Genomic DNA, 12,564 nt, shown 5'->3' on the forward strand with positions numbered 1-12,564 from the left:
CCTGGCGCAGCTTGAGACTGTGTCCTCTTGTTCTGGTGCTGGTTGCCTGGGAGAAGAGACCAACCCCTTCCCGGCCACAACCACCCCTCAGGTAGTTGTAGAGGGCAATGAGGTCTCCCCTGAGCCTCCTCTTCTCCAGGCTAAGCAACCCCAGCTCCCTCAGCCTCTCCTCACAGGGCTGTGCTCAAGGCCTCTCCCCAGCCTTGTTGCCCTTCTCTGGACACCTTCAAGTCTCTCAATGTCCTTCTTAAACTAAGGGGCCCAGAACTGGACACAGGACTCAAGGTGTGGCCTAAGCAATGCAGAGTACAGGGGCACAATGACTTCCCTGCTCCTGCTGGCCACACTATTCCTAATGCAGGCCAGGATGCCATTGGCCCTCTTGGCCCCCTGGGCACACTACTGGCTCATGTTTAGGCAGCTGTCAATCAGCACCCCCAGGTCCCTCTCTGTTTGGGAGCTCTCAGCCACTCTAACCCCAGCCTGCAGCTCTGCATGGGGTTGTTGTGGCCAAAGTGCAGCCCCTGGCACTTGGACTTGTTGAATGCCATCCTGTTGGCCTCTGCCCATCTGTCCAGTCTGTCGAGGTCCCTCTGCAGAGCAGAAAAAGGGAAAGAAAGGGCAGACGTTGATCAAAGCTGTGCATGCCAAAAGCATGCAGGTAGTGTTTATTCCTTTATGCAAAGTCAAACTTCTTTTGACTAAGAAGAATCCCTTTTGCTTTGATGATTAAGTTGGTTATTGGTAATAAGCCAAGGCAAGGTAGCCTAATTACAATAGAGAATTTGAGATGTTCTCCGTTTCTCCCTTGGAGTTGTAACATCCAAGCCTACTGAGTGTCTTGTCTTCAGAAACTGATCACAATAAAACTATACAAAAACAGGCACACAGGAAGTGCTAAGACTTCATTTGCATGGAAGTCAGCATTTGACAGGGAAAACAATAAAAGGAAGCCATAAAGCTGGTTCAGCCAAATAAGAAGTTGTGATGTGTTTTGGAGAGGGGCAGACTGGATCAGTTTTACCCCATAGCAGCTGCAGCCAGCAAAGCTTTGAACACTCTTGGGTTTAGATACAGTGGCTATGTCTCCTAATGCTTTTTAACCATAACTGTGTTTAAACCCAGGTTTTCTTAAGCCTGCCTGTCACTGAAGCACAAGTTTCAGTTTACAGAATTTTCCATCTTTAAAAGTGGCTTCTAAATTCTTTTAGATGAGGTTTTACTGTGGACAAGATCTCAGTTGAATCCTGAAACACCTGATTTAAGTCAAGCTGTCTTAAGTCAGTGCCACGAGCATCCTGACCAAATCTGCTGCTCTCACTTGGATGCTGAGCACAGCTGTGTAGGAAGAGCATTGGAAGAGATAGGAGATGGGAAGATAAGAAAGGTAAAAAGGGAACTTGCTGTTGCACATGAGGAGTATTTACTGGATAGTTATTCTACATCCTTTATTTTAGACATCCTTACTGGATCTGAAGGAGCATGCTTCAACCTTAGCTTCATCAGGGCTGAAGAAAGATTCAAGGCTCAAGACACTAGAAATTGCCTTGGAACAGAAAAAGGAAGAATGCTTGAAGATGGAAACTCAACTCAAGAAGGTAACCTTACTTCATGTTCATATATGTGGCATAAACACTCAGGCTTAGACACACTGGCCATGTCCACACAGCAAACTTGGGGTCTGAAAGTTGTAATTATGTGAATTGCTTTTCAGCAAGAGCTGTGGATTTGTGTCCATGCAAACCACGTTACAAGGTAAGGCCATCAGAAAGGGGCTTTCAGACACTGGTGCCTGGGATTACAATTGGGTTTCATAGCAGGTGCTAGGAACTAAAGAGACTCAGTCTGTTCAGGTCAGTGCAGGTCATAGTAGTCACTGTGCCATTAAACTGGTGTAAGAGTGAGCACATGATCAGCTACACATTTCACATATCCACTGCTATTGCTTGTGGGTGCTAATGTGGTAAGTTCAGATGCATGATTGCCTGGCCCATAGGAATGCATGTAAACAAATGCAAAGGATATATTGTCTTTTGTCCTAATCTTACTGGCCATCCCAGCTGATTGTGGGGGTTGGTCTCTTCTCCCAGGCAACCAGCACCACAACAAGAGGACACAGTCTCAAGCTGCCCCAGGGGAAGTTTAGGCTGGGGGTGAGGAGAAAGTTCTTCCCAGAAAGAGAGATTGGCCATTGGGATGTGCTGCCCAGGGAGGTGGTGGAGTCACCATCCCTGGAGGTGTTCCAAAGAGGCTTGGATGTGACACTTGGAGCCATGGTTTAGTTAGTCAGGAGGTGTTGGGTGATAGGTTGGACTTGGTGAGCTCTGAGGTCTTTTCCAACCTTATTGATTCTCTGATTCTCTGATTAGTAGGAGTTTACTGTTCAGAAGCTTCATACTTTATTACAAGGAAGCTAATTCATTTGAATAGAATCTTTGGGTTATGTTTGCACTGCAAGCCTCCTCTATTTTAGCTATGAGTAGCATTAAATACTGCACTGTTTACAGGAACATGGATTTGATCTTTACTTTGGGGTTTCAAAAGAGCAGGTGATGAAGAAGAAGCACAAAGTGCACTACCCATAGCAGTGATAACACTTGCATTTATCACATTAGAACTTTAAGTCTTGAATTGTGGAGTTCCAACTACACCTACCCAGGAAAAGGAGGAGTGCCTGTGCTGCAGTTGGGAACTGTGTCCTAGTTCCTCATGTGAATGTGACACCAAATTCAGCATCAGCAAAGCACAACAGCAAACAATGAGAGTGGTGTGCATCTAAATGGTTTCACAACCTGTTTTCAGTCATACAGGGAGGAGTTATGTCAGAAGTCCTGAAGGACCTTTGAATTTGAATTCTCTGTCAGTGTGTTACTGATACTGACTTGAGGAATATATTGTAGCTAACATTAGCCAGAGATAGTTACAGCAATTGGGTGATGGTATTATCATAGAATTATAGAATCATAGAATCAATAAGGTTGGAAAAGACCTCAGAGATCATCAAGTCCAACCTGTCACCCAGCACCTCATGACTACTAAACCATGGCACCAAGTGCCACATCCAATCCCCTCTTGAACACCTCCAGGGATGGTGACTCCAGGCAGCTGCAGTGTTTACAATGACTTCAAGGAAAAAGGAATAAATGGTAACTAGGAGAGCATATTTCAAATAGGTTATGAACAAAGAGCTGTGGAAATTCAGTTCATAAGGAAATGTGTCTCTGTATTTAGCATTTGGAAATGGACTGCTTCTCACTGCTTCCCTGGAGGCTGCTTTCCTCCCAGTGAGCAGGGAGTACATCAGCAGAGTAAGCAGGTGTGGAGGCCAACCAAAATCTAGTGAAGCACTGCTAGCTGGGAGGAATTTGCACTCTGGTGACAGCTCTTCATTAGAATTCCTTTTGGCCTACCTCTTCTTATTCCATTTTAGAGAGGAATCTGCTCAGTATCTGATATCCAGGAATACTACATAAGGATACTAAGGGAGTTCATGAGACCATATATTTTTATAATCATTTTTTCCCCAATATCTAGTTAAAAAATGTGAATTAAAATGGGAAAATAGCTCACATGCAAAGATTGCTAGTACCTTTTCAGGGTAGCTACAGGACAGATAACTGTGTTCTTAATTTGGTTCTGAGACAATCAACAGAGCTATATTTATGGTATCACAGTATCACCAAGGTTGGAAGAGACCTCAAAGATCATCGAGTCCAACCTGTACAAGTACATTCACATCTTCCCATTCTAAATCATTCAGTCCTGATGGTTTCAGTTCTGCAAGCAAAGAAAACTGATAGCCTACCATAACCCATGTGAAGATTCAGGAGATTCAGGCTGGATGTGAGGAGGAAGTTCTTCCCCATGAGAGTGGTGAAACCCTGGAATGGGTTGTCCAGGGAGGTGGTTGGGGCCCTGTCCCTGGGGGTGTTTAAGCCCAGGCTGGATGAGGCTCTGGCCAGGCTGCTCTAGTGTGGAGTGTCCCTGCCCATGGCAGGGGGGTTGGAACTAGATGATCTTTGTGGTCCCTTCCAACCCTGACTGATACTATGATACTATACAGCCTTCCCATAATACTCTGGCTGTCTGCTCCTCTGCTTCAGGCATTATTGCTTACCAGGGCATCTGGACAATCGCTTCCTGTGCAGAGACCTTGAAGTACTCTCTCAGGCCCTACTGAGACACAGGCTTTGTTATGTTTAAAATGCTGAGTCATGCTGGACTGCTGCCTCCTCCTTAGTCAAGGGAAAATTCAAATTCAAAGGAAAGATTTTTTGTTTAGTTTTGTTATAAGAAGTTGATCCACAAGTGTTTTTTACAAAGGAGTGAAAGCTCAGGTCTGCTTCCATGCAGTTAGCTGTTCATGTGCTTTACCCAAGCTGCATGAGAGGCCACTGCTGCTACTCAGCCTTCTTGTGTTCTGGAACTAAGTTAGGGATATTCTTCACGATTCAAGGAAATACAGTTAGGAATTACCTGAATACATTTAATACTTAGAAATCACAGAGTCGCAGAATGTTAGGGACTGGAAGGGACCTTGAAAGCTCATCCAGCCCAACCCCCCTGCCAGAGCAGGAGCACCTAGAGCAGGTCACACAGGAACACAGCCAGGAGGGTTTTGAGTATCTCCAGAGAGGGAGACTCCACAACCCCCCTGGGCAGCCTGTGCCAGGGCTCTGTCACCCTCACAGGGAAAAACTTCTTCCTCCTGTTTCCATGGCATTTCCTATGCCTCAACTTCCACCAATGCCTCTTGTGCTGGCATTGGGCATCCCCCAGCAGAGCCTGGCTCCAGCCTCTGGGCACTCACCCTGCACAGCTTTATCAACAGCAATGAGGTCACCCTCAGGCTCCTCCTCTCCAGGCTACAGAGCCCTCAGCTCCCTCAGGCTCTCCTCATGAGGAAGATGTTCCACTGCCTTCATCATCTTTGTGGCTCTGTGCTGGACTCTTTCAAGCAGTTCCCTGAGGTCCTTCTTGACCTGAGGAGTTCAGAACTGGACACAATATTCCAGATGTGGCCTCAGCAGGGCAGAGTAGAGGGGGAGGAGAACCTCTCTTGACCTACTAACCACAGCCCTTCTAATCCACCCCAGGATGCCATTGGCCTTCTTGGCCACCAGAGCACATTGCTGGCTCATGGCCAACCTTCCATCCACTCGGACCCCCAGATCCTTTTCCCCTTCACTGCTCTTTGCATAAGATTAGATGTTTCTTTAATAACCTTTTTTCCCAGAAGTTTTTAACCTGCCAGTGGGGTTTTTTTTGTGGTTGTTGCTTGCAGAAATGTACAAAATGTATTTTGAAAATGCTATTTCCCTCTTTAAATGTATTGCAGATATTTATTCAGGCCATTTGATGGTTTCAAGGTGGATGAATTCCTTTTTATCCTTGAAACAATTATGATGGATAATCTGATTCCAATTTAAGGCTTCTGAAGACTAATTTTTACAGTTCTGCATTGTTAACCATTGCAAATAACAGTCACAAGTAACCTGGAAACTAATGGCTGCATAAGAGCATTCAGTTTAAAACTGAATTAGAGGCTTATTATGTTGAGGTTTAATGCTGGTTTGCATGAGACACATGCTCCCTTGTGTGGTTCTTGACAGCAAGGAGCAAACTCTTTTGTCCCTTGGGTTGCTCCTGTTACAGGGTGCCTTAACATCAGTCTTGTTGCCCTTGCCTCTTATTCCCTTGCCAGTTTGAGCACTTTCAGTCAAATATATTAGCCTTAGTAGTTAAGAGGCTGGCAGAAGAGACTACACTGGGCTACTGTTAAGCATTGTCTTGGTTTTTTAGGGAGTGAGACAGAAGCTTTTTACCCTGCCCCAAAGGAGGAAAGGAAAATGCTCCACACAGGGTTGGAAATTTAAATGGAAGTCCTAAGTCCTCTTCCCAACTAAATACAGCAGCACAAAACCATCCAGAAATACCCAACAATTCCTATTCAGGCCAGCTCTCCACTCTGGGTTTCTCCAAAAACCTCATTAGGCCAACACCTTCCCAAAACCTTCCTCCCATCATACCTCCCTATCCCTCCATAGCAGACCGTAATGACACAGCTGACAATTCAGCTTTGCCAAGGCCAAGCCGGGCTGCACAGCCTCCCCCACAAACCAGAGATAACCATCTGCAGGCAACTGGGAGAAGAGAGAAGGAGGAAAAGGGCAGAACTGACTCTGCAGTCAGTTTATATAGGGGGCAAGCAGGCATTGTGGGATCATAGTATCATAGTATCATTCAGGGTTGGAAGGGACCACAAGGATCATCTAGTTCCAACCTCCCTGCCATGGGCAGGGACACCCCACACTAGAGCAGCCTGGCCACAGCCTCATCCAGCCTGGGCTTAAACGCCCCCAGGGATGGGGCCTCGACCACCTCCCTGGACAACCCATTCCAGGGCTTCACCACTCTCATGGGGAAGAACTTCCTCCTCACCTCCAGCCTCAATCTCCCCACCTCCAGCTTCATTCCATTCCCCCTAGTCCTATCACTACCTGAGATCCTGAGCAGTCCCTCCCCAGCCTTCCTGTAGGCCCCCTTCAGATACTGGAAGGCCACAATGAGGTCACCTGGGAGCCTTCTCTTCTCCAGACTGAACAGCCCCAACTCCTTCAGTCTGTCCTCACAGGAGAGGTGCTCCAGCCCTCTGCTCATCCTCCTGGCCCTTCTCTGGACACCTTCCAGCACCTCCACATCCCTCTTGTAATAGGGGCTCCAGAACTGAACACAGTACTCCAGGTGGGGTCTCCCCAGAGCTGAGTAGAGGGGGAGAATCACCTCCCTTGCCCCGCTGGCCACACTTCTCCTGATGCAGCCCAGGATCTGATTGGCTTTCCGGGCTGCAAGAGCACACTGAGAGCTCCTGTTGAGCTTCTTGTCCCCCAGCACCCCCAAGGCTCTCTCCTCAGGGCTGCTTTCCAGCCAGTCACTGCCCAGCCTGGATTTGTGCCTGGGATTGCCTTGACCCAGATGCAGGACCCTGCCCTTGGTCTTGTTGAACCTCATGAGGTTGGCTTGTGCCCACCTCTCCAGCCTGTCCAGGTCCCTCTGGATGGATCCCTTCCCTCCAGCTGTCTGCTGCACCACACAGCTTGGTGTCATCAGCAAACTTGCTGAGGGTGCACTCAATGCCACTGTCCATGGCACCCACAAAGATGAAAGAACAAAAGATTACATTTGTCTGGTGTCCACCCCTGGGCCTATCTAGCCCCTGGACTCTATGGTTAAAACATTCCCCTTTCTTAAACCCACAACCAGCACTGAGATAAAAAAGATTTGGGTAATCCTTGGAAAAAGTCTTGCTGATGTTGAAACAGTGAGCATGAACAGTGCAAGTATCACAGTCTCACAGTATCACTGAGGTTGGAAGAGACCTCGAAGATCATCAAGTCCAACCTGTCACCACAGACCTCATGACTAGGCCATGGCACCAAGTGCCACATCCAATCCCCTCTTGAACACCTCCAGGGTTTAACTCTGCATTAAACTGAGATGTTGTTGTCTGAGTGGGGTGTAGGGGTGCTGACAAGTTGCTGATGCTGTTTTCTTTCCATGTTAGCAATCTCCAGTGTCTGACTGGAGGTGTCAGCTTCTCATTGTTGATATTCCCCTTCTTGCTAATGATTATTTCATATTGATCCCTGTCTTAGTGAATAAACCTGCAGTGTTTCACATATTCAGGGTTGTTGGGGATTTTTTTTTAATAGTGACACTGTGGTTATGCAGATCTGTGTGTTTAATGCTCTAATTATTCTACTTTGATGGCTTCTGTGCTCATTTGTTAGCCAGCTGCCAGCAGGAGATGTTCTGGGAGCTTCTCAATGCTGAAAGCAAGCCATAAATCACTGCTGAGTTTACATGGCCTGGTGTCCTGCCTTATATAGTCTCCTTTTCTGCTGAGATGGAATCATTAGATGAAAATCACACTTGGGGGGTGTTCTCTCCCTGCTTTTGTCTGAAATGGTTTTATACTTCATGTTTGTTTGGGTTTTTTCCCCACTAGGAAACTCTTTTTTTCTAACTTACATTTTGGTGTAATAGTTTTATGATGGAAAAGAAGTTTTCATCTCCTTGTTCTGGATCAGGATGCCTTTTCCCTACCTTTTGTGCCTTGCCTTTCTCAGCCTATATCCACTGTTTTATTTTGTTTCTCTAATCTGGGAGGGACCAACTAATGTTAGAATCTGTTCCAGCAAAGATGAGTGGATTTTGGTCCATCTTCATTGCTTGTGCTTAGTTGTTGTTGTTTTTTTTCCTCCCCATGGATATTTTCCTCATTTGAAAAGGATCAAGGTTAGAGAAGCTAAACAGTCCAAAACCATCTGTTAGCAAACTTCCCCTCGGTGCAGTTCTAGGAACTTTTCATCAGAGAATGTTAGCAGTGATTTGCTGCCAGGAAAATACCTCTGGGTTCAACAGGCTTACTCAGAAGATGGTTGGGGTTTTATTTTCTGCTGTGGTGTTCTTCCTTCAAGGATAGCATCTTCCAAATGACAGGAAGACATCACTGAATGCTGACCCAAATTCTGTTTCCCAAGCTTTAACCTGGCTGGGCTAATGCAAACACTGCTGCTTTATATTTCTGGGAAGATGGATTTCTTGCTACAGCTGAAAATCTTGCTGATAATACTGGTAGAGGAGGTAGAAGTGCTGGGGTTTGTTCTCAGGTGATGATTTGGTTTTTCCAAAGAAGGGCTGGGATTGTTTAGCCTGGAGAAGAGGAGGCTCAGGGGTGACCTCATTGCCCTCTACAACTACCTGAAGGGTGGTTGTAGCCAGGAAGGGGTTGGCCTCTTCTCCCAGGCAACCAGCACCAGAACAAGAGGACACAGTCTCAAGCTGCTCCAGGGGAGGTTTAGGCTCGAGGTGAGGAGGAAGTTCTTCACCAAGCGAGTCATTGGTCATTGGAACGGGTTGCCCAGGGAGGTGATTGAGTCATCGACCCTGGAGGCATTCAAGGGGAGATTGGACGTGGCACTTGGTGCCATGGTCTAGTCATGGGGTCTGTGTTGATAGGTTGGACTCGATGATCCTCGAGGTCCTTTCCAACCTAAGTGATACTGTGATACTGTGATAAATGATGGATTCAGCCTAGAAAGAAAAAGCCTGCTAGGGCAGCTGGGGTGTCTTTTAAAGTGAAAAGTGAAAACCCCCTGACTGTGTTCAGATGGTGTCAGTTACTGAGTTATTCTTCTGTCTTCTTATTGGTGTAAGTGAAGCACTAAGCAATTGCAGTCCTGCTTGACCATGGGAACTGCCATCTGTAAACCCAAGCAGAGGACTGTGTTCAATATCCGAGGACTTGGATAAAACTGTTCAACTGAGGCATGAGGATCAAGTGTGGAACTTGCATGAGGGTAATTCTCCATGTTTCTCATGTTTCACAGACTCCTCAGTAATGCATGCTAGAACCACAAATGGAGAGTCTGTCCTCTTGGCAAATGAATGTTGCAGCTGTTATTTTAAATTACTTTCTTGTTACATCTTCTCTTTTTTCTTTCTCACACTGTTCCTACCCCACATTTCCCCCATCTCTTCCTATCTTCTTTCTCCCTTTAGCACCCTGAAGTTTTATTGAGTCATCCATCCAAGCCAGTAAGTTCCCTGGCAAACTGAAAGGCTGTTGCTGTACCCATGTTGCATGTGTGTTCCCCTCTGCTTTTCCATTTGGGCCAACACAGAGTATATTGGTGAATTAATTTGCTAGAGGGTCTGGATGATATGGATACAACCAAAACTCAGTGATCTAGCTGAGCAGTCGTGCTCAGAAGAGCCTTCCAAGATGCTTTTGCTCTTTGTCTGTGTTGGTCTAACTTGTTTTTCGTTTGCACAGGCTAATATTGTGCCAATGCTTTTGTTTCCCTTTGCTTCAGTGGCTTGCAGTGCCTTTCCTTTCATCTCCATTGTCTGTGCTTTCCCAGAGCAAGAATGTAGAATTGCTATGCCAATGAAGCTTCTTGCACAAGAGTTTCCTGTAACACCTTGTGCAGCATTAGAAATCATGATGGACTTACAGCAAGTAAAAGGCTGCTTAAAACCTCCTGTAACCATGACACTCACTGGCACCATGGCAGTTTTAATTTGGGGTCCTGTTTCCAGCCTTCTGTTTGATGGCAAAGTGCACTCTTCCCAAGGAGAGTTTGTGTATCTCAGCACTCTGCTTTTCCCTCAGAGAATTGTTTTGTGAGCGTGCCTAAACCCAAGTGTGTCACAAAACCTTCCCTGGGCTGAGAGCTGTGTAAACTTTGACAGTGTTCAGGGTAAATGTGGCTGTCTCATCCTCACATTGTCTGTAGGTCAGAGGATTGCTGCCAATGGTTTATTTTTCTAACCCTTCATAGTAGAAGAATAGAATAGAATAGAATAGAATAGAATAGAATAGAATAGAATAGAATAGAATAGAATAGAATAGAGTAGACCAGGTTGGAAGAGACCTTCAAGATCATTGTGTCCAACCCATCAACCAATCCAACCCACCTAAACAACTAACCCATGGCACCAAGCACCCCAGCAAGTCTCCTCCTGAACACCTCCAGTGATGGTGACTCCACCACCTCCCCAGGCAGCCCATTCCAATGGGCAATCACTCTCTCTGTGTAGAACTTCTTCCTAACCTCCAGCCTAAACCTCCCCTGGCACAGCCTGAGACTGTGTCCTCTTGTTCTGGTGCTGGTTGCCTGGGAGAAGAGACCAACCTCTGCCTGTCTACAACCTCCCTTCAGGTAATTGTAGAGAGCAATAAGGTCACCCCTGAGCCTCCTCTTCTCCAGGCTAAGCAACCCCAGCTCCCTCAGCCTCTCCTCACAGGGCTGTGCTCCAAGCCCCTCACCAACTTTGTTGCCCTTCTCTGGACTCGTTCCAGCAAGTCAACCTCCTTCCTAAACTGAGGGGCCCAGAACTGGACACAGGACTCAAGGTGTGGCCTAACCAGGGCAGTGTACAGGGGCAGAATGACCTCCCTGCTCCTGCTGGCCACACTGTTCCTGATGCAGGCCAGGATGCCCTTGGCCCTCTTGGCTGCCTGGGCACACTGCAGGCTCATGTTCAGCCTACCATCGACCAGCACCTCCAGGTCCCTCTCTGCCTGGCTGCTCTCAGCCACTCTGACCCCAGCCTGTAGCACTGCCTGGGGTTGTTGTGGCCAATGTGCAGAACCTGGCACTTGGATGTGTCCAATCTCCTGCCCTTGGACTCTGCCCATCTGTCCAGCCTGTCGAGGTCCCTCTGCAGAGCCTCTCTACCCTCCAGCAGATCAACTCCTGCCCCCAGCTTGGTGTCATCTGCAAATTTACTGCTGATGGACTCAATGCCCTCATCCAGATCATCAATGAAGATATAAGAAGTTCTGTTGATAGAACAAATTATACAATGCATTGACAGGACTGGCTGTGGAAGAAGGGTCGTGGTGTGCAGTAGGGAGAAATATTGGGTTAGGACTATCAGAAATAATACCTAATAGTCAGCTAGGGCATGAACGCTCCCACAGTCTATTTTGAGTTATTTTATATACAAACAGTAGTTAATAACTATTTTCAAGCACTTGGTGCTCAAAGTTCAGTTAAAGCATCCTGTGATTTTCTTAAGGGATCTAAGATTATTGGCTGTACCACTTGAAGGGTTTGATTACCTAGTATTTCATGGGTTTCTGTGTTCAGGTGTGAAAAGCAGAGTCCAGACTTTTGTGGTAACTTGATGCATTCCTCCACTTCAACAGAATTTGCCAGCCTCCTAACCTGTAGATTGCACTGGCACAGTCCATTCCTAACCTTGTTTAATTGTTAAGTAGGTTCTCTTATCAGTTGCTCTGATGTTGGGGAAAAACCCTTTTCAATCCTTTAGCTGCAGTTTCTTAGTGTCTGATTCAGCCTGAGGTTTTGATTCGGTGTCTTTTTGGAAGAAGCTCTCAGCCACAACAGCTCACTGCTTGCAAGAACAAAATGTAGAAACCTGTCAGGCATTATCTTTTTTTGGCACTAATTTTTTATCACAAGGTGTGGTCCTTGCAGCAGATATTTTTGATGCCTTTAACTCTGTATAGATAGGTTAAAGGTTGAATGCCTTGTCTATTTGTACCTGCTCAGTAGAACGATTTAGCAGTGAAACTTCCCAGAGATTCCACCTGCACTGGTTGTCCTGAAGCAGGAGGAGGACCTCTCCAGTCTCTCTCTCCATTGCTGCAGCCTCTTCTAGGTCTGGTCATTTGCACAGGCAGTAGCAATACAAAGTAGACTCTTCACCAAACAATCAGGCTAGTTCCAAGTAGGTGCTTGGTATAAATACAGCAGCAGCAAGCAGCAGCCTCTTGGTGTGCAGAACAAACAGACCAGGACAAGTGATCCATTAGGACTGGAAGCTGCTGCTGAAAGTTAGCTGTTGGGAGGAGTAAAAACAACTGGATTTTGCTGTGGGAATGAGTACCTGGGGTTAACAGGAAAAGTGTGCTTAACCTGGGACTTAGGGAAGACATGGCAAGGGGAAGGGGTTGGAGAATAGAATAGCATAGCATAGCATAGCATAGCATAGCATAGACCTTCAAGATCATCGTGTCCAACCTATCAA

The 12,564-nt window shown here is 46.5% G+C and overlaps 1 protein-coding gene across 10 annotated transcripts in view; it reads left to right on the plus strand.

Moving 5' to 3' along the window:
- ERC1 (ELKS/RAB6-interacting/CAST family member 1) overlaps window positions 1-12,564 on the plus strand; it is a 435,845-nt gene that overhangs the window by 178,233 nt on the left and 245,048 nt on the right. For all 10 annotated transcript variants that reach the window (XM_068141805.1, XM_068141804.1, XM_068141809.1 and 7 more), the window contains one exon: window positions 1,458-1,598. In XM_068141805.1, the coding sequence (XP_067997906.1) occupies window positions 1,458-1,598 (141 nt within the window). The remainder of the gene's footprint in view (window positions 1-1,457; window positions 1,599-12,564) is intronic.

Source organism: Melanerpes formicivorus, unplaced genomic scaffold (genome assembly GCF_026170545.1).
Source record: "Melanerpes formicivorus ecotype bairdi unplaced genomic scaffold, bMelFor1.0.p_v2 SCAF_8, whole genome shotgun sequence".
Lineage (NCBI taxonomy): Eukaryota > Metazoa > Chordata > Aves > Piciformes > Picidae > Melanerpes > Melanerpes formicivorus.